Raw genomic sequence first — 23,556 nt, forward strand, 5'->3', positions numbered from 1 at the left:
TTGTTAACAATTGACGCTAAGAAAGCGTTTGATAACGTGAGAGCTGGGAATGGCTGGCGAAAGTCCTGGACTTTATGAATATTAGGGGTGCATTCAGAACGTACTTGTCGGCATTATATGCAGAACCAAAAGCACAAATAGCCTTACCAGGATTTTTATCTAAATCCTTTCCGTTACTTAAAGGAACTAGACAGGGATGTCCCCTTTCCCCAATATTATTTAATATCGCGGTGGAACCTCTTGCACGATATCTAGAGCAATCTGACGTGTTTGAGGGGATTAAAATAGGTACTCAGGAGGTGAAAATATCTCTTTTTGCTGATGATATCATACTATTTTTAGCAAATCCCCAAAAAGACATAGAAAATAAATAAAATATTTAAAGCAATTGAGGACTTTGGCATGACATCAGGATTTAAAGTTAATGCTAATAAATGTGAACTGCTTTACATAGGAACCCCAGATCCGAGACGGCCAAAAGACATTCAAGGATATCTAATTTCAGTAGCGAAGCAATATATCACATACTTGGGAATTAAAATTGGACACTCACCACATTCGCTCTAAAGCTTAAATTATACACCCCTAATAAAACAGATTATCCAAGACTTAAAGGGAACCTGTCACCAGTTTTATGGTGTCCTAACTAAGGGCAACATAAATAAGTGACTGATTCTCTTAGCACAATGCTGGGTCACTTTCTTTAATTGACCCAGTCAATCTGCCAACATCTTGTATTGAAAAGCTCCAGCTCATAATGATGAGTCATGAATATTCATGAGCTCCTAATCTCCCCGCCCATCTGCTGCTGAATGACAGTTTTTTTTCCATATGAACCAGCAGCAGGTGGGCAGGGGAGTGGCTATAGCTCTGAATTAAATATACGCTGGACTCACTGACATCACGCTGGACTCCAATCAGCTGATTAGCATGCGGCATCTTTGTGTGTATATTATGAGGTAACCATCTGTCACACCAGTAAGTGAATACATCTAAGGCACTTTTTAGTAGTTAATGATTGTATATAATTAGTTACATTATAATCAAATATCCACATGACAGGTTCCCTTTAAACAGATGGCAGAACCTACCTCTTTCACTTCTGGGTAGATGCCACTTGATAAAAATGGTCAGCTTCCCTAAATTATTGTACCCCATGCAGACTTTGCCTATTTTGATTCGTCACAAAGACATCAAAATCTTGAATAGTGCTTTCTCACAATTTATATGGTCAAAAAAGAGGGCAAGAGTGGCGTTAAAAACGTTATACTTACCCGTGGAGAAAGGAGGAGTGAGTTTCCCAGATATTAGACGGTACAACTTGGCAAGCCTTTTTCGTCACTGTAAAGATTGGTTGGCCCAGTCATCTCACTATTCTAACATTAAATTGGAAAGAGAAATTGCACAGGGCTGGGATTTGGGTGCGCTTTTACACTCCAAATTAGCATCGCTGCCTATAGATATTAAGACCGCGGTGACAATGAGAGACACAATTGTAGCCTGGAAGGAGGTGAGGAAACTGTATAACCTACCCTTTTTAGCTTCTAAATTCATGCCACTCTGGAATCATCCTGATTTTGTGATAGGAAATCAGAATAAACTTTTTAGTTTATGGAGGGATAAGGGGCTTGTACTGTTTCGACACCTTTTTCATGATAGGGATCCGAGATATCTAACTTTCCCAGAACTGCAGGAAAAGTTTGGGCTTCCTAGGGGTCATGAATTGCAGTATTATCAACTCAAGCATTTTTGCAAAAACAGATTAAGAGACGTAAGCAGTGAGTGTACTGCAAATAACTTTGATATACTACTTAAGCAGTTGGGGAATAAGCTATCTCTATCAGAAATCTACAAGCACTTGAGAGATAGAGAGATTACTAAGGCCTATGCCCAATTATGTAAGGGATGGAAGACATTGCTGGGAGAGGAGGATTGGAAGGATAAAATCATGCATGGATGGTTGAAAACAAGGAAAGCAGTGGCATGTGAGGGATGGAGAGAGTCTCAACTAAAATTAATACATAGAGCAATATACGCCTTTAACATCCCATCATCGGATGCTAATAAGAATAGGATAACTGAATGCCCTAAGTGTGGTACGCCAAAAGCTACCCTAGATCACTGTATATGGCTTTGTTCAAAAGTTCGGTTATATTGGGAGTGGGTTTTATCCTGGATCAAAGACACTTGGCAAATAGTTCTGCCCTGTGAGCCAAAGGTGGTGTTGTTTCATATCTTTCCAGAAAATGTTAAGGTTCCTGGGTTAGTAGATGGAGCGTTACTTGTAGCTGTGAGAAGTTTATTACGAAACTGGCTATATTCACGGACACCGTCTGAGAGGGAATTCCAGGGTCAAATGAGACACTTTTTGCTTATGGACCAGTTGGAGGCGGAAGCACATAAAAATCTAAAGTCAACCAGGTTTTTAGACAAATGGAATGTATTTATGTCTAGACATCTATCTGCAGATGATATTAACTCCCTTATGACCAATTTTCAACACACAGAGTGGTATTTGTTGAAAGACCTGAAAGGGACACTGGGGAAATTGAAAGTAGGTTAAAGACATAACTATGTAGCAGCACACAAACAGATATAGAAATGTAAGATTAGTGGGTCATATCCAGATGGAAAAAAGTTGGGGGGAGAGGGGAGGTAAAGATGTTGTGGGTTTAACATAAATGTATCTTTATATCTATGTCAGAGACACTTTTTCAACTCATGTATATTGATGATTATTGTACATGTAAAAATGTCCATATGCATATGAATACTTTCAACTGATACTTTTAATAAAATGTTGAATAAAAAAAAAAAAGTTGCAAAAAAAAAATATAAAACAGAATATAATTGCAGTATTTCAAGCTTGTATTACACTGTGACAAATGCAACAAAGGCCACAAATGTATTATCTTGCCCAAAATGGGTGTTTTTTTAAAACCAGAATATAACATCAGTATCTAACGCTAGTATTTGACTGTGACAAATGCAGCAAAGGCCCCAGAAGTAGGGTCTTGAAAAAAATTTGTGTTTTTTTAAACCAAGAATATAACTGCAGTAACGCTTGTATTGGACTGTCAGAAATGCAGCAAAGGCCGCAAATTTATAATCTTGCCCAAAATGGGTGTTTTTTTAATACCAGACTACAACAGCACTATTTAACGCTTGTATTTGACTGTGACGATGCAGCAGGGGGCGTGGCCGGATGCCGAGCTGTGAGGACGTCTAGGTGAAGAGCTCCACACCAAGCCTTACAGCGGCCCAAAGAACCGTCAGAAACAGACAACATAAGCTGCTTTCCAACCCACTAATCCACCCTGGCAACATCTGGGCACCTCTCCGTGATGACAGTAAGGTGGCTATCCTTCCAGAATCTTCTGATAAAGATCTTATTATAGACAGAGGCCACAGGGTCACCAAACCCAAGTCTCTACCTTCACATATACCTCGCAATGTTCTGGCAAGGATTCACTACTATCACATAAAAGAAGCTCTCCTAAAGACAGCAAACCAAAAATATCCAGAAAGGTTTCAACAAATCTCTTTATTCTCAGACCTATCTCCTGCCACACTATCTCGGCGCAGAGAATTTGTAAACTACACAAAAATCCTGCGTCACCTCAATATCCCTTATAAATGGGGATTCCCTATGAAGCTGATAGTTCGCAAAAATGGAGCCACACATGTCTTTATCACTCCAAAAGAAGCTGAAGCAGCCATAAAGAATTGGACACTTGAATCTCCACAAGAGGGCGACATAGCTCCACGTAACTCTCCTCCTAAGAAGAAACCTGCACTTCTCTCCCAAGAGTGGCAAAGAGTCGGCTCATCATCTCCCAGAAATTGAGTAGACGCTCTTGCGCACCCTTTCACTTTCTTCACTTCAAGCTATTCATTATACGTGCTCTTCCCTCACCCACTGCCAGCTTCAATAAATAATCTTCCCACATTCTGCAGGAACAAAAATGGCTTGGTGGGAATTGTTGAATTGTTGATTCGTTGAATTAGACACTTTGTCCATTAGTTGATATTTTATGCTCGTTACTGAAAATTCTCTATCCACTATTTCACGCTTCCCCCCTACATGAAGCTGAATACTTCTATAAGTGACTATATCTATAAGTGACTTTTATGTTTTGCCTGTTTTTAACCTTTTTTTTTTCTAGCTACTACAACAACAGTTATCATCTACAATCGAACACAAGGAACCATCTTCAAGAATACAATGTACCAGAACCAAGTTATCCCGACTCTACAAATCTACAAATAAGCAGTGATGGCCAGTTCGCAGTGTTCGCCCGCGAACACATGCGGGCTGCCATCTTAACTTACAAGTCCGGCGATGCACAGATAAGCCCTTACCTGTGCCTGTGCCGCGAGCCGGTCTGAAACAAATGCAGTCACCGGGAGCAGGCAATTCTGAGAACAGCCCGATGAAGGCCCCCAGACTCTGGCATGGACAAGAGCCCTCCCCATGACGATAGAGGCCTGCCCAGGCTACAGTCTCTGCTGCACTCTGAAGGCCTACTTGATATTTGGAGAGTTTTGCATGTTAATGAAAAAGACTTCACATTCTTCTCAAACCCACATAAGTCCTACTGAAGAATAGACCTCTTCATATCTGACAAGTGGTTGTTACAAAGAGTAACTAAAACTGCTATCCTTCCCATAACATGGTCAGACCATACTCCTATTACCTTAGAAATTTCTGAACAATTTAGCTCTCCACATTCTTCCCCATGGCGTTTAAATAACTCATTACTAACAAACTCGACCTTTCAAGAATCCAATACCTCAACACTATTAGAATATTTCCAATTGAATGACAATGATAGTGTCTCAGACACCACCTTATGGTGTGCTCACAAAGCATTCATAAGGGGTCATTTTTTAAAAGTTGCCTCGATACAAAAAAGATAGAGAGCACACAGACATGAAAAAACTAGATGAAAAATTCCAAACTACCTCTCATAACGACACCTTAATAAAACTCAAAAAAGCACGTTACCAACTTTATCTACACCTTCAAAATAACTACGAATTCCACCTTCGCAGGACTAAAGCCCTCCACTATAGCCAAGGTAACAAAGCAAAGAAACAATTGGCCAGAAAAATCTAAACTAAAGAAACCAAAACCAGAATTCCCTTTCTTTATGATCAACACAACAACAAAATTCTCAACCCTAAACTCATTTCTGAAGAATTTGCAAAATATTATCGCGATTTATACAATCTCAACTCTTCATCCCCAGGACCACATCCTAATGCTACCAATATAAACAGGTTATTAGACTCCATATTTCTTCCCAAAATAACGACGCAGCAAATAAACATACTCAACAAAGAAATATCCGCTAACGAAATAATGAAATGCATATCATCCTTAAAACTAAATAAATCACCAGGTCCGGACGGGTTAACCAATAAATATTACAAAAAATACGCCACTACACTTACCCCTTTTTTACTCCAAACTTTTAATCAAATAACACAAACAGGTAGTATGAAATGCCCCAGGCCTCAATTATAACACTTCCCAAACCTGGAAAAACCCCAGACAGACCCTCCAACTTTAGACCAATCTCCCTACTCAATACGGATCTAAAAAGATACTCAAAAATACTAGCCTCAAGATTGGTGGATATTCTCCCCAACATAATTAACCATGATCAAATAGGGTTTGTCAAAAACCGTCAATCTTTAGATGGTACAAGAAGATTTATTGATTTGTTGGAGGTGGTGCGAGATACTCGGGCGCCTTCTCTGCTCCTATCACTTGACGCGGAGAAGGCGTTCGATAGGGTACATTGGGAATATATAAAAGCTGTTCTCTTAAAATTTGGCATTTCCATTTTTTTCTTATCAGCTGTAATAGCACTTTACTCATCTCCCACTGCCTTAGTTTATACCTGAGGCTTTTTATCATCCCCCTTCCCCATAACCAACGGTGCACGTCAGGGATGCCCTCTTTCCCCACTTATTTTTGCCCTCATCATGGAACCCTTTGCAGAACACATTAGATCCTCCCCTCTAATAGCAGAAATCAAATCAGGCTCCCAGGAACATTGTATTGGACTTTTTGCAGATGATGTAATTATTATCACTTCTAACCCTTTGATCTCATTAGAAGCCATTAGCAATATTGTGAAATCATTTAGTCTAGCCTCTTACTATAAAGTAAATATATCCAAATCCCAAATTCTCAACTTAGACCTTCCTATCTCTACCATAACTCACATCAAGAACACTTTTGGATGCACCATAGCTAAATCCTAACTATCATATTTAGGCATTAAACTTACCTATCCTCCCTCCAATCTATTTGAACATAACTTTATACGTTTACTGGAGACCATTAAAACAAGTTTATCTCTTCTGAAATTACAAAACCTCTCATGGTTAGGAAGACAGGCCGCTATAAAAATGATAGTTCTCCCCAAGATTATATATATCATGAGAAATGTACCCATACACCTTCCCAGATCATACCTTAATAAGCTACACTCGCTTCTCACTCATTATTTATGGGGGAAAAGGAAGCCCAGAGTTAAATCTTCCACCCTTATATTACACACTAAACTAGGAGGAATAAATTCCCCCTCTCTGCTACACTACCACCAAGCTTTGATCCTTGACCAAATGAGATCTCTACTATTTAACGATCCATCTAAACACTGGGTTCAAATTGAACTACACAATCTAAAAACCCACACATTCTCAAATTACCTAGCATCTCAATCCTTCTTCAAAACACTGACTCTACCCTAGCTCTCAACCCTTAAAGTTATCCTTCATGTCTGGAACTCTATCCCTAACAACACATCACTACTTTCTCGAAATTTGCAAAACTCACCTTTAGACATTTGCAAATTGGCCATTAACTAATTATCTCTGTCAAATTGGAAGACTGGAGGTATTTCTAGGGTCGAACAACTATGGGATAACAATGTATTCATTTCTTTCCCCCAACTGAAAGAGAAATACAATATACCCTTCAAAGACTTTTTCAAATACCTCCAAGTCAGACACTTATTGCAATCACACAAATCTCCAAATCCAATTTCTGACAACAACAAATTGAAAGATTGGATACAATCTAATAATTTGAAGGTATCTCCAAAGATTATCAATTGTTGAAAGTCACATCCAACGACTCCGTCAACTACCTAAAAAACAAATGGCAATCAGAGCTCCAAACAACTATCTCAGATGACCAGTGGACGGAATCCTACACCATCACTTCTAAATTATCGAAAAACATATGGCATTTTGAAAATGCCAGGAAGATATTTTACCACTGGTACTTCATGCCAGCCTACTTAAATAGATTCCTCCCAGACATACCTCCTGAGTGCTGGAGGTGCCATAAACACATTGGTACTTATACACATATTTGGTGGACGTGTCCCATAATAGTGGCTCTTTGGAAGCAGGTCTTCTCCACTATTGGCTCTCTTATCAATTGGACTAGGCGATTTTCCTTATCATTCTCGAACAATTACAGCCCACATCATCTTTACCACTAGACTAAAAATCGCATTTTACTGGAAGAAAGAAGAGGTCCCCTCTATTCGTAGAATTATTAGAGAAATTAACAACAACTGTTGGTATGAGGGAATGTACGCCCGTGCTCACAACAATTGACACATATTTAAACAGAGATGAGATATCTGGCTAAATTCAGCTCACTGTCTTCTCCCTGACAAACTCTTCTAACCTGCTCCAATCGACCCTCTTCACCATCTCTTTCTCTCTCATGAGTTCAGGGAACTTACTACCCATTGCTATTCATATTGCAATCTGGTACATACGAGACCAAATCTAATAAAACAAGGTCCTACTACCCCTTTTTCAAATGGTCACTATTATTATTCCTTTTGTTATAGTTTGACACTCCTGCATAACCTATTCTTTTGTAGATTATGATCACTCACATGTTAACTACATGTCTTACCTATTATTATATTTACATGTATACCCGCTTTTAGCGGATAATATGTCATTTTCTTTTACCTGTTAAAATTTTCAATAAAAATTGAATGTTCAAAAAAAAAAAAAATTCAGCAAAGGCACCAGATGTAGGGTCTTGCACAAAATGGGTGTTTTTTTTAAAACACAGAATATTATTGCAGTATTTCAAGCTTGTATTTCACTGTCACAAATGCAAATATGCTTTGCTGGTGCACTGAACTTGCATAAAATGTCCGCCGACGCCCACCTAACTAATAGACGGATAAAAGTTATTTTTCTGTGTCAGTGGGCTCAGAGCAGGGTAAAACAATTGTGCACTGCACCCACAAAACAAAATCGCTGTAGATCGCTGAGTTAACAAGCACTTCTGATAACTGATTCTTTCCTATTCTCTCCCTCACAGCAGCAGCATCCTCTCCCTACACTAATCAGAGCAGAGTAACTCCAGCTTATATAGAGCCTGGGTCACATGCTGCACTGGCCAATCACAGCCATGCCATTAGTAGGCATGACTGTGATGGCTTCTAAGGGCACACGAGTGAAACGCTTGTTGATTGGCTGCTCTGCAGCCTTTCAAAAAACGGCATTAACTCGCTGAACACCGAACTCAAACCCAAACTTTTACTGAAATGTTTGGGTTCGGGGTCAAAAAATCCTAAAGTTTGGGTTCGCTGAACCCTAGCGATAGATCAATGCATGGCATGTGGAGGTGCGATCCATGTCTTTTTCTCCACAGTCTAGTATTAATTAAAGTATAACTGTCATATTATTATTTTTTCCATATTTTGATAAAGGTGATTAGTATCACCTTAGTGGCCATATTCAAATTTTATATTAATTCTTCCTAAACCATTAAAATCATAAAATTTGTCCCCCCTAGCGCCTATTCTCACCTTACCCTAAAACTGCGTTGCTAGGAGAGGTCCGTCTATCTGTTGACTGCGCTGGAGAACGGGAGACGCGCGAGCAGGCTGCCCTGCTACGTGCGTGCGCGCTCATATCCATTCCCGGAAGTGAGAGCGCTGCACAGCCGAGTACGATCTCACTGAGATCGTGAAAACTCGAATCCGATGGTATATTCTAACCCCCAGGCGTTCCCATGGTGACGGGGACGCTTGCCTGGGGTTAGAATATACAGGGCCCCGCAGCTCAAAGGATTATACATTTATTAACTGTAATCTGTAACTTTAAAGGGCTTCTGTCACCCCCCATTGTGCAATTTTCATTAGCCGACATTAGCTATTTGCTAATGTCAGCTGAGTGCAATCATACATGTCCTACCTTTGTCTCTGGCTTATTTCTTGTAAAAATCATACTTTTATCATATGCAAATTTCTTCACTACCAGCAAGTTGGGCGTGTACTTGCTGGTAGCCGCCGCATCTGCCGCTTCTAGACACGCCGCATCTTCTTTTGATAGACAGGGCCAGCGAGCGCTCTCCTCCTCCCATTGGCCCCATCTGCTGCTGAATTCCCGCGCCTGCGCCGTAACGTTCCTCGATCAGCGCAGGCGTACTGAGTGAAGGACCCGCGCTTGCCAGCTCCTTCCTCAGTGCGCCTGCGCCGATTACGTCACACTACACCCGGAAGAGAAGACTGCCGGCATCAGTGATAATCGGCAGTCTTCTCTTTCTCTTCCGGTTGTAGTGTGATGTAATCGGTGCAGGCGCACTGAGGAAGGAGCTGGCAAGTGCGCGTCCTTCACTCAGTACGCCTGCGCCGATCGAGGAACGTTACGGCGCAGGTGCAGGAATTCAGCAGCAGACGAGGCCAGCGGGAGGAGGAGAGCGCTCGCTGGCCCTGTCTATCAAGAAGTCTAGAAGCGGCAGATGCGGCTGCTACCAGCAAGTACTCGCCCAACTTGCTGGTCGTGAAGAAGTTTGCATATGAGTAACACCCAGAGGGACTACACTGTGACACAACACTTTATCAGGTCTACTACCTTTCCCATCCTCTGAACTGGCTCCATTATGGAAGCGCTCATTAGTACCGCACCCTGGGCTCTGTACTCACGGCTTCTTTGCCCTCTGCCGTTGACTGTGCCATGACTGTGCACAGCATGAGGACATCGGCGCTCTGTTACCTCACGGGTCACAGCAGAGCGCGTGGCAAAAAGAAGAGAGTTGAATTCTAGGAGAGGAGGTGGTGACGTCCGGAGCAGGAGAGTCAAGTGGATTTTTTTCATCCTAATTGCTCTGAGCAAGGGGGTCTGTACTGAGGTCTGGGAGTCATTCACATTGGAGGGTCTGATCTGATGTCTGAATCGAGTTCTGGGGGGTTGTTTACATTGGGGCTCTAATCTGAGGTCTGACTGGGGGTCATTCAGATTGGGGTCTGAGCTGAGGTCTGATTGGGGGTTGGATCTGAGGTGTTATTGGGGTCTTATTAACATTGGGGTCTGAGCTGACATCTTATTGAGGGTCTTATTAACATTGGGGGTCTGATTGGGGCTCCGAGCTGAGGTCTGAAGAACATTAGGGGTCTGATCTGAGGTCTAATGAAAAATAAATTTTTTCTTATTCTCCTCCTCTAAAACCTAGGTGCATCTTATGGACAAAAATACTGTACTTTTTCCCCCTACATCGTGTATGGTTAGTCAATGTGCTCAAAAAAGACATGAATTGTACAACTGTTTGTGTGTTATTAGTTTAGATTGTTTGTCCAGAATTATTACTTACATAACAGAACAGTTCCAAGTCTTCTGTTTGTATAGCCTTATAGGCAAAAGGTAACATTTTGAATGCCTGCAACCACTACTTGGAGTATTCTATAGGTTAGTATTGATATCTTCTGTTCATTTTTTTATGATAGCATTTTCTCATTTTGGGCTAAAAACATTTTTTCAACTGTTCTTTATTAACAATTTTCAACAGTTTTTGTGATATATATTGCTAAAAATCTGTCTATTTGCAGACTATCATTTCTGGGTTCTATCAGCTGACAGCTCGTGTGAAGCCTTATCTCTGATCTCCTAATCTCATAAATACTCATTATGGCTAAACTCTTAACTAACTAAGGATATGGCTTAAATTAGTGTTTATGAGGTCAGGATATAAGAGATAAGACTTCACATGAGCTGTCAGATGTCAGCACTCAGAGATAGTCTGCAAAAAGACAAATTTTTAACTGTATGTATCACAAGAACTGCTGAAATTTTTAAAGAAGACCAATTGAAAAAATATTTTTTTTGGCCCAAAATGAATAAAATGCAATCAAAAAAACAAATTGACCTGAAGGTGTTCATAGCCTTTAAGAGCTTACTATATATTTTATTATTATCCCCTTAGTTAATGACAATAACATTTTTCAAGCAGTCACTAAGGGTTTTTATTCCTGCAGATATACCTTTTGGTAGCACTACAGGTGGAGTGGGTTGTCTTTTTGATATCACAGTCAATAGCCACCACAGCATCTCATTAGGGATGGTGTTGCCTCTGTAAACCTTATGCTTCTACCATGATGCATTCGTCGGGTGTTGATTGTTGCTATTGTAGTATGCCAGACTTCAGAGTACTACAATTGTTAATAGTTATTGTATTGTGATGTATTTTGTGTATTTTACATGGTATGGCCATTCTTTTCATTTAGGTAGTGAATGGCAATGGTTGGCAAGGAACAGGGCTAAACACCCTGTTCTTTCGCTCTTGGTAGGAGTGGACTGGCCCTGCTTCCTGCCACGAGGTGGAGTTCCTGTTCTGCTATGGACTGGAGAAATAGCTCACATTTAGGCTCCTGCTCCTGATCCTCTAAAGAGATCAACCTCATCTAAGCCTCAAGCGAATCCTTGAAATGAAAGACAGTAGAGTGAGCCACTACATCAGCATTTACAGGAACTGCTGTGAGGTGAGGGACTACAGCTAAGACACCCATCACTATACTACCACTGGGCCAGTACTACATAGTGCCAAACTGCAGCCACCCAACCTGCCTGTATATTCCTTACTGGTGCCAGAGAATATTGCACTGAAAATCTGCTGCTACTGAATGTCTTTGAAGTTCTAGAAGTTCTACGTAGCACTTAAAGACTTTTATACATTTAGTTCTGGCCTCATTCTTCAGTACTAAATTTCCATTGCACCGATCCCCAGAGAGCAACACCCAGAGGGACTACACCGTGACACAACACTTTATCAGGTCCACTACCCTTCCCATCCTCTGCACTGGCTCCTCCGGATCTCGCTGTACTGTGACATCCAGTGACCTAACAATGGCCTCTGAATCTGTCATCAATAAACCAGGTCTGCCAGATTTTTATGTTAGCACTCTTGTAGCTAAAATGACAGTCAGAGCCAAATTAATGAAGGACTGAGGAAGCGTGTTGACGCGAAACGGTCGTGACCGCCTATGATGCTTGTGTGGCACTCTGCACCCCTGCTGCCATTACATAATCTTTTGGATGAATATAAAGATCATTTAGACGACTATGGTGAGTTCTATCATCATTACTTCATGCTGGAGCTCCTTGTGAACTGTGTTCTTGGGATTGAGCACCACCACTAGTCCATCAGGGGCCATTATTCCACCACGTTTTCTACTATTCCTATGGACATTCCGGCGCTGAGCAGTGCCAGCCAGTGCTTCTCTATATATTTTTAAATTCAGAGCCAAATTAATAATTGGTGTTACTATTTACAGTATATAATATGGACAGCCACTTTGTGCACTTTGGATGTGTATGGAGAAAGATTTTTACCTGTGAAATTGTATATCTCTGGGGTGACCTTCCATCCATTGTAATTCGTAATTACTATTGACAACATAAAGTAGCCACAGTAAATGACAAGAGGAGGTGACTTACTTGTCTCTTTCCATCAATGACATGTTCACATAATGTCTGGAAATTCGGCTTTCTGACCATGAACACGTTACAATGTCTTTTGAATACTGTAGGACACAGTACAGACTGTCTGTTAACTTAGAACCTGACGATAAAATAAGGGAGAAGAGCGGCATATTATTATAATCTATACTGGCTCTAGTAAGCAAATTGATAAATAATGAATGGGAACCCAAATAAGGTGCCATATCAATTTGTCTCCTGATGTGTCTTTTTTTTAAATGGTTGGACCATTATAGGCACCACATGTCTACAGCCCACTCTGCTGAAAAATAAAGGAGAGACCTGACTGATCACTATGAGGCCCAGTGTCCTGGAGCTTAGCATAGGGATGCAGAGGCTGCTGTAGCCCAAAAGTCTTGGAGCCTCAGGGACCTAAAGGTCCCATGCCACATAATATAAAGGACACATGATAGGTGGAGGACCCTGGTACAGAATTTCCATTGGGGCCCAGGATCTTGAAGTTATCCCTCTGCCAGTGTTTCTGTAATAACATAGACCACAATGAAGCATTTTCATAAGAATTTAGGCACTTAAAAGGGGATCCCCTTGCATCATTTGAGCATTTTTCATGACATAAGGGAAGCTGGATACAGCATCGTCCAGAGATTGTCTGCAGGCTGTGTCAAAACGCATGTTTTCTAGCTCAGCGGAGCATCGCAGGCCAGGAGGAAAAGCAGCGGGTTGTCAGCGCCAGCCAAGTTCAGGTGATTTGCCAAAAATGCCCTCATTCTTTCCCAATCCCTTTAATGTTCTCATAAAAATTTATAGAGAAACTGACTTCCTTCCACATGTGTCACTTGGTTGCATGACACAGCTGGGCACCAGCGAGGAGTGGATGACTCATAACTACAGTCACCAGTAAGAAGATCTGGACCTTCATTACAATTTACATTATGTACCTTTCTAGCGGGCTTCAGAATAAACATTTTTGTGGCATTGCTAGTATGTTACATCAGGTCTCATCGGAGGATCCTCTTGTGAGAAAGTCCAACAGTCTCAATAACCATTATACTTTTATGTTTAATTTGATTTTATACTTTTTTCTCAACCTGTTTTTTCACCCTTGTATTGTATTTGTAACACCAAATCATGGAGGGGCTGGTACGATTGCATGAGTTTGAATGAGTGAAGAAAAACTATTGTATGAGTGAAGAAAAAACCTCAAGATGTCACATTAAATGGGGTTAGATACTGATGGCCTATACTCAGGAGCACCCTCACCGATGAGCTATTTCAGACAGACGCTGGTGGCGGATACTATAGAGTGGATGGAACCAGAAGCACAAGGATCCATCCACTGTGTAGTGGTCTTCCTGGGCTACTGCAGCTCAGCTCCCTTTCAATGGAATAACTGAGCTACAGTATGCCAGCACCAGAAACCTTCCATCCACTAAATCCTGCGGTAGCCGCTTCCCAAAAAGCTGATCAGACCCCCACTTATCTGATACTGATGACTTAACCTGAGGAGAGGTCATCAGTGTCTAAGTTTTCAAAAAACCCTTTGATGATTGCTGTTGAGTAAGTGTGCTTTCTCATGTGTGACTGTGCTTGTTTGTGATTTTACACATTTGTGGTTTTATAGAAGTGCAGTGAGTTAGCATTTTAGCAGAATCACATCTGAAAATCTTCACCTAATCACCACCCAAGATCTTTACATGTCTTTCTGAGCTTCTGTTGTGCTTTTCACAGAATCATTGTCTGTATGGCAGGAACTTCCTCTCACCAACAAAGTAATCTCATAATAAGGGTTAAACCCATGAGATACATGTAATACATGCAATAGAGTCCTCGTCAAAGAATATATAAAACAAATGAAAGGTGTAACCTGAAGATTCTCCACCTCTCATGCAAAACCTGTAATGGTCTCCCACATACCATGTGCCATTAATAATACTGGTGCCTTTATACCCCCTAAAGCGCCACAGTCAGCGTTTCCCTGCTCCTTCTGCCTATCCCCCATAGCCACGCATTTTCACCCCTGTATCCCTTTAGTATAGTTGTACAGGTCATTATGGCTGGGTTTAAATGCCATGGTTGACACAAACCCTGCCAACCCGTGGAAGCCAATGGTAATGCCTTAGTTCTACCCACAACATCATTTAGCCATTGGTTGCACTGGTGGATGGGGATTCCCAACCTACTTATAAAACCCAACCTACCTGTAAAATGTTAGTCCCTAACAGGTGGTATGGCATTTATTTGATGGAAACCACCTCACAATGCAATACCATCATCGAACAGAGCCTGAAAATGCCTGATCTTAAAAAAAATGTATCTGAGTGTGATGTTCAGAATTGAAAGATCTCCAAGATCTTTTTTATTTCCGTCCTCCATATTGCCCTAATCTAGGATAGGTAAGAGGTATATGAATATTAGTTGTGCTGGGAGATGCGCTTTAGAGAGGCTGTAAACTTTATGGAATTCCTGTATTGGGCAGAAAATTTAATGCATCATTGTACCATGGTGGCGTAAAAATCTTAATAGATATGATACTTATATACAGGAAGGCTCCACTACCAATGGTCTTTCCTTTATCCTATGGGAGGCTTGATCATGGGTATGACGGTGGACCTCCAAAGTAATTGGATTTTTTGAGTAATGGGTGGATAAAATGGCCATGGGATCATCTAGGGTTTACATTTCTTCCATGGTCAAAATGTCTTGAAAGAGGCATTGGTGGTAGTTTCTGAACTGTTGCCTATTTTTAATAGCAGTACATAAATGAACATTGTTTTCATGAGATTTACTTGTTTGCAAAAGTCTAGGCTATCTTATATTACCGCCACCGATGTTATCTACACAATAGAAATATATTTTCTCAGCACTTTTGTATTGTAAAAATAAAAGAAAGAAAGATTCAAACCTAGATTTCCTGGAAATGCAGATAGAAGAAAACAGGTCACGCAACACAAGATGAGGCTTTGCTTCATATTCTCTGAAGATTTACAGATTGCTTTAAATATGACACCTGCAATACATAAAAATTAAGTAAGAAATTTAGAATAAAACCTATGGAAGAAACTGTATAGTGCATGTCATGGGACTGTAAGGCTGCGTTCACACGGGCGAGTATTCCGCGCGGGTGCAATGCGGGAGGAGAACGCATTGCACCCGCACTGAATACCGACCCATTCATTTCTATGGGGCTGTTCACATGAGCGGTAATTTTCACGCATCACTTGTGCGTTGCGTGAAAATTGCAGCATGCTCTATATTCTGCGTTTTTCATGCAACGCAGGCCCCATAGAAGTGAATGGGGTTGCGTGAAAATCGCAAGCATCCGCAAGCAAGTGCGGATGCGGTGCGATTTTCACGCACGGTTGCTAGGAGGCGATCGGGATGGAGACCTGATCATTATTATTTTCCCTTATAACATTGTTATAAGGGAAAATAATAGCATTCTGAATACAGAATTCATAGTACAATGGTGCTGGAGGGGTTAAAAAATAAATAAATAATAATTTAACTCACCTTAGTCCACTTGTTCGCGCAGCCGGCATCTCCTTCTTCTGTCTTCATCTGTGCTGTGAGGCATAGGACCTTTGATGACGTCACTCCGGTCATCACATGATCCATCACCATGGTAAAAGATCATGTGATGGATCAGGTGATGACCGGAGTGACGTCACCACAGGTCCTGTTGCTGCACAGCTAAGATGAAGACACAAGAGATGCCGGGCTTCGCGATCAAGTGGATTAAGGTGAGTTAAATTATTTGTAATTTTTTTTTAACCCCTCCAGCGCTAGTTTACTATGCATTCTGTATTCAGAATGCTATTATTTTCCCTTATAACCATGTTATAAGGGAAAATAATTTAATCTACAGAACACCGATCCCAAGCCCGAAATTCTGTGAAGAAGTTCGGGTTTGGGTACCAAACATGCGCGATTTTTCTCACGCGAGTGCAAACGCATTACAATGTTTTGCACTCGCGCGGAAAAATCGCGGGTGTTCCCGTAACGCACCCGCACCTTTTCCCGCAACGCCCGTGTGAACCCAGCCTAAGACATGAAAGGCCCAGAACCAATATTTGAGGGGCCCTCATTGCTGCATGAAGCTTCTTCAATTGTGCTTATAAACCCTACCTGAATCTCCTAAGGTGTGAAGTTTCATACATATGTTAAACTACCATAGTTTATATTCATTTTATGTTCTAGCTCTCAGTCTATCAGCTTGGGACCCATGGTGGTTGGGGTATTTTCTTGTGGATGGTCTGGTAAACTACAAGTTTTCTTTTAAATCCCATCACTTCTTGGAATTCAAGACATATATACTAAGGATACTTTATTATGACCAGATTTATGTTATTGAACAAAATACCATAGGGTTATATTCCCCAGGGGCATAACGATACCTACCACAGGCAAGTTTGTACAGAGCCCAATGTGTCATGCTACCTAAAAGGGGAGAGGCTTCTGATCACCAGTAGCCCCGTCCACTCTTAAAGCATTGCAATATCTTCCAGGAGGTCACAAGGTCCAGGGTGACATTGTCTGCCTTTCTACCCCATGTCAGCCACTGAACCTCCTACTTGTACAAATCACAGGCTAAACATGTCCCTTCTTCCTGACTGCATCTTCTGATGAGACCTGCTGGACTGCTGTTTATGGAGAGGACTGGATAGTCCTTGGCTATATCTTCAAGATAGAGCCCAATGAAGAAAAGCTAGCCCTAACAGCAGGTTCCATTTGAGTCCAAGACTTGAATTCTTTTTGATGTGTCTGACTGGAGACTGGATGCAGGGGGTGTTCTGTAAGCCCATAGAGCTTTAGTTACACCACTGTATATTCCAGACCACATTGTAATGTGTTTTTTTTTTCCAAGTATCTATCAATTTTAGAAGGGTAAGAATAAAATTAATTCAATTAAGTATTACTCGTTTTCTTCCCTCCATTTTCTACACCCAACTTGAAGGACTCAATATAATGTCAAGTTGTCTTTGTATAGCTTATTAGCATATATACTTTAAGTCGTTCTGCAAATAAAATGTAAGCATGGTCCATTTCAAGAAGACCCCTTCTTCGCTTGGTCACTGAGTAGAGTAGAGAAGGCCTACACGAACACTTCTTCAGCCATGTTCTTTTAACTGATTTGCTTCATAACGAAAACAGGACGGATCCGTTATGCAGGACATAGACTTTATTATGATGGAATGAATAACGGAATGCCTCTAAAGGCATTCCGTTATGCATTCCATCATAGAATTGCCATATGGTCCGAGTTAACGGAATCCATAACGCAATTCTGCTTTTACCACCAAACGAAACGCAAACAAATTTCAAAATATTAAATTCGCTCATTTCTATCCTTCACCACTGTGCATTGATATTATTGTTATGCAACTGTTTTGTACATGTAATATGCCTGGTTCAGCAGCAGGTGGCAGTGTATATCTGGCAGAGAGAAACACCTCTAGACAGAATAGAACTCACCATTTCATTCTCCCCCCTTTGGGCAGAAGTGGGCCAGTCCTGCTTCCTACCAGAAGGAAGGGTTGCAGTTCTAGTTTAGAGAAGTCTAAACCTGGGCACCGTCGGAGCCAGACGTGCCTAACATGTAGCAGCCGGTGCAGTCAACGCTAAGCTTGCAATGGATGCAGATGTGTGGAAGATGTAGCAGCAAGGGGAAAAAGTTTTCCGGCTGCGGCAGGAGTCTCTCAAAAGGGAAGCAGCTCATAGAGCACCAGGACTCCTTGCTTATTTACTTACTAAGTGTCAGGAGGGATATCTGAACCGACCGAAAGTCCAGTAACCAGAGCAAAGCCGAGTTTAGCACAGAAGAGAGAGAAAGCAGAGTTATCAAGTTTGCCTGCCAGTTTATGCCAAAGTCAGCTGGAACCAAGAGAAATCTTCAATATCCCCCTTTATTGATTTGGAGCCTAACCCTAGGGATAGTCTGTATCCAGTTAGGAGCACCGTAACACACACAGAGACTATTAAGGCCGCATTCTATAAACCTGGGAAATGATCGGCCCTGGGGTGTGGCACGTTGCATTACAGGCATCAACACTGATGATATTAGTAGTCCCTGAATCTCTCTCTAAAGACACTTTTGCCGCCTCTCTTAGTAACCATAAGCATGCTATACTGTTCGTGTTAGCCTTCTATGCAGTACCAAAGCTGAAGAGCGCAGATCCAGGTGGCCAGTCCATCTCAAAGTGTGTCAGGTTCTGGAGCAACATTCCCTTTCCACAGCAGTAAAGTCTATTGTCATAAATGAGCAGTACCTTACTTGCACCCTGGATAGTGGTTCTGGACCATATAAGACTTCTTATCTCCTTCTTTTTCCTTCAGGAGTATTCTGGTGGTATATTTTTTTTCTCTGGCAGCTGTAGTCTGAGAGACAGATATTCTCTGGACTTGGGCCTGGTCTGCAGGAACTGTCACATACATGTCTTTCCTATAGCTATGCTCAGACTAGACTCCTAACCAAGAGGCAAGCTAAGTCCATCACCCTGGCAACCTAACCAGTCTGCCAATGTTAACCATTTGGTTTCCTATACATTGCTACTAGGTTTATGCAGTGCATAGCAAGATAAGTTCTTTAACAGCAAATCACAACATTTAACTTGCTAACATGAAATGAACCCTTTGCAGTAGTCCCCTGGGGGCACTACGGTTCCCCCTGCACAGCTGAGCTACTGCTTGCACTCTGAAGGAGGTGGTGCTTTAGGTTAGCATGGTAGTCTTTGTACATACAAGGAGAGCACAATGTCTTACAAGACAGATAAAATAGTACACAACCATAAGGTAAAAGATTTTATAGCCATTACTACAGATACAGATCACATCCACCTACTAACCCCCATACACACACATACACACACCAGGTTGTACACATATAAAAAATAAATAATTATAAATGCGATGACACAAAAAGATCTACCATGATCTTGATTAACAATATTGTAAGTATAATCCCAAATTGGAGGGCTCACTCATACAATGTCTTCCTAAAATCTGCTAGTGCATGAGCAGAGTACTTATCTGTGTTTCTCGACAATATATATGTGTTGTCTAAGGCCCCGCGAACCCACCATAACTACTCATATCTTGCCTCTGAAAGTTTCTAATATACTCAATATCTCAATGCTGTGTGGATAGGTTGCTCAGGAACCCAGTCATGTGATGTGCCTGTTCTGAAAATCCTGCTTCTATCAATGTCACATCCTGTCTTAGGTTTACTGGTCTCGTCTATAGACCGCGACATCACTTCCTCAGATGGGGAAAGTGATGGAGATATGGCCAGAGCAAACTCCTGAATCCACCTTCTCTGCGCATGCACCAGGGAGAGGAATGATTCTAGCCCCATTCAGATTTCCTCCCAGTGAGGAATGAGATTTCCTCCTCAGATGAGGCCCGGCAACCGCTCAGTCCGTTTCCTGCAGTATCACTGTGTATAATGGGATTGTATAATACTGTTAAGGGGGCCCTGACAATAAAATCTGTTAGGTCCATTTTGAGTTTGGACCCCGGAGAAGCCGCTTCCCCTATAGCTATGCCCCTGTCTCCTCCACTTTCCTGGGCTGCAAAAGTGACCGTATTCCCAAGTGAACGAACCACGCCACTTAGAGACGGTAAGTACACTAAATACCGCACCCAGACAGAAATGTCAGATTGCTGCAAAATTCTGCATGCAGTTATGTCTTAGGCAGACATGTTAATTATATAGATATGTAAATGATTACATATTACAGATGCGGTCTGATTAAACACCGGGTCTTGCCACAAGAGGGCTTCCCCTGCTGCCCTGTAAAAAGGCTCTCAGAGGCTACTTTTGGGTACATATATGGCATCCCAATTCACTTCTATGGGAAGGCTCTGTAGTATTCACTTGAACAGACAGAGCCATCTCAGAAGTGGATGGGGACGCCATACTTGTAATGCAGGTATGCACTTGAGCAGGTAAACAGAGCAGAGAAGGCAGCACTTGCTAATTGGTGGGGGTGCCAGGTGTCAGACCCCCGCCGCTCTGATATTGATGACCTATCCTGAGGATAAGTCATCAATAGTAAAAAGCGGACAACCCCTTTAAGGCTGAAATTAGCTTTCAATAAGGGGTTAAAATGTACTCGTATCCTCTGAGTATCATAGTGTTTTATGCCGTCAGTTCATATCTGATCGTGGATCTCCTGTACTGAACGCACACTTGGGTACAAGAGATCCACGATCAGATACAAACTGACTGTATGATAAATGATACATCAACATAAAAAAGAAAAAACTGTCTTAACGGGCTTCGAGTATATAATGTATTTTATTTTAAAAAGTTACAAAAAAATTAAAAATAGAGACAAAAAACATCAAGAATGAAGTGCGGTAAACACCTAAGGTGGCTCTATATAGATATAAAAAAAAAGCATGAGGGAGATGACATAGTTGACTATGTCTGGTAAAAAGTAATGCCAATATAATAGTATGTACATATCCACATCCTGAACCAATGCAGATCAAAGGTTACACACAATCAAATGGGGGTAAGTATAAATACACGTGTATTCCCCACTTCTGAGATCTGCATATAGCTCAAGCATGTACAGTAACACCTATATAACATATGCCCAAGACAACATATAGTATCCCTCATGTAACAAATAACACATGTAACATACCCATAAAAAATGGGACACCCACCTCAGGAGCACCGCACGCACACTAAATGTTGTATCCGGTTTGTGCTGAGTGGACCCATCTGGGGTTTTAGCTACGCTGACTAGTATTTGTTTCTATGTGCAACCTATATATTAACTTGTATGATAAATGACTATGATACAGTCAGTTCAGGCGAGCTGAGGCCGGCCCGAGAGATACGGCTAACACACGGACCAGGTTTCCCGGGCCAATTAAGGTCATGTACTTGAGCTCTAAAATATCAGAATCTACAATTAAAAAGTGACATTTTCGGGAGGGTTTTTCCAGTTTTAATGTGACTTTTGGGGAGGGAGTTAAAGTGACATACACTTGGACATGATGATAAAGTGTCATGGCAGTGTCACGGTCTTGTTGCTGTGCGCCGTGACACGTTAGTCGTGCATGCTCGTTGCCAGGGGCTACATGTTGTTTGCAGCTTGTGTGTGCACTGCCCCTCATATCATGTTTCACCCCTGTCTGGTGCTGGAGGGGTTAACTACCTGGCTGGGTGTGGCCACAAGATTTATATTGCCTGGGGCCTATTGGCTGGGGTGAGTTGTCCTCCAGCCTTGGTGTGTGCTGGAGCTTCCTCCTGTCCGGATCCTTCAATCTGCCCAGTGCTTGAGGGCCACCTTGTGGAACATCAAGGTTTCTACAATGTCATCCCGGTGTCACCTTCCCTTCACTACCCTTTTATATGTGTGGTGTTGTTTGTATTGGTTGGTGTTTTATGTCTATTCGTTGTTACATGTCTGGTCTGTTGGTGTCTGTAGTCCAGCATGTTTGCTAGACATTTTCCCTGAGTGTTGTGCCTCCGGAAGGCATAAGGCCATCCTTCATATAAGATAGGGCCAGGGGCTATTCACAGTATTCAGTATATTGGGCAGACTAGATGGGCCAAATGGTTCTTATCTGCCGACACATTCCATGTTTCTATGTCAGGGTTCCCCGGAGGGGGAACTACAAGTCAGTATGCAGCTCTGCCTGGGGCCGCCATGTGTCCTGTTTGCATGGGGTTCCGGTCTTCGTTGTTGCCGCGGCAGGTTATTGCGAGTTGTTTCTGGGCTCTTACCTGCCGATTCAGTAGCTGTGCACTGCCTGTCCCTTCCCTTGCAGCTAGGTCAGTGAGACTCCTGTTCATCCGTTTCTGGGATAAACAGGTTGTCTCAGCCCTTTCTTTGTTTCAGGGAACGTCAGGGCAATTCAGGGCCCAGGTTCCTGTGTATGAGACCACCTACCATCTGGGTCAGCTCATATGGTGAGGAGTAAGGGAAAGGATTAGGGATGCAATAGGAGGTGACCTGCTTCCTTGTCCCAGGTGTCCTGGCCTAGTAGCTTTACTATCGGGTCCTCATTGTACTGTGGGGAGTTTCCCCCACTCCCCGCCGTGACATAAAGTTGGGGTGATCATGAAAAGTGCGTTGCATATCCTAGCTTCATCAGAAGGCACCAAACATTAAAGATGGAGGATATTTAGAGGCTGATGATTTAGGAATACCTGTCCTGTATAAGTCAGAACACAGGGAAATCTCATATGAGTCTAGCAGCCCAATGCAGGCAGTAATGCATGGTATAGTCATCAGTAGTGCAGCAGAGTTTTGGATAGGAGTCATGGCTCAACCAGCAATGGCGTGAAGGAATGTCTGACGGAACGCAGGTTACTTATTAGCCAGTATGGATCTCCAGAGCTGTGGTGTTCACTCCTGATGTCTGGGCATTCACAGCTAATGCAGCACTTTTCTGTGCCAATATGTTTTGCTCACATATTAATATAGGGGCCCTGAACATATTTAAAGGATATGGTCTGGGGTCTGAAATTAAGGCAGGGGGCCTGATCTGATCTGGGGTCTGATAGTAACACAGGGGTCTGGCCTGGCAAAGGCATTAATTTTGTGGGCTGAATATATTTAGCCATGTCCCTTTTATGTAAGTCACACCCCTGGAAAAGGCAGCTCCTATTCTTTCCAAAAACGCTCTGCTCTGTATCACCCTGCGAAGGGCTCTGCCTGGTTGACTTCTGTAGGGCAGCTCCATGAAAGGGGTTTAAAATCCACATGTGGCCACTGAATGGGGAACTACTGCCTTAAATTCTATATTAAAGACTATTAAATGATC

The 23,556-nt window shown here is 42.0% G+C and overlaps 1 protein-coding gene across 4 annotated transcripts in view; it reads right to left on the reverse strand.

Annotated features, from left to right (window-relative positions):
- The window catches only part of LOC120986360, a 97,744-nt gene that overhangs the window by 64,922 nt on the left and 9,266 nt on the right, over positions 1-23,556 (reverse strand). For all 4 annotated transcript variants that reach the window (XM_040414884.1, XM_040414886.1, XM_040414882.1 and 1 more), the window contains exons 2-3: positions 15,674-15,778; positions 12,769-12,892 (exon numbers count right to left, since the gene is read on the reverse strand). In XM_040414884.1, the coding sequence (XP_040270818.1) occupies positions 12,769-12,892; positions 15,674-15,740 (191 nt within the window). In that variant the 5' untranslated portion in view covers positions 15,741-15,778. The remainder of the gene's footprint in view (positions 1-12,768; positions 12,893-15,673; positions 15,779-23,556) is intronic.

This window comes from Bufo bufo, chromosome 1 (genome assembly GCF_905171765.1).
Source record: "Bufo bufo chromosome 1, aBufBuf1.1, whole genome shotgun sequence".
Classification (NCBI taxonomy): Eukaryota; Metazoa; Chordata; class Amphibia; order Anura; family Bufonidae; genus Bufo; species Bufo bufo.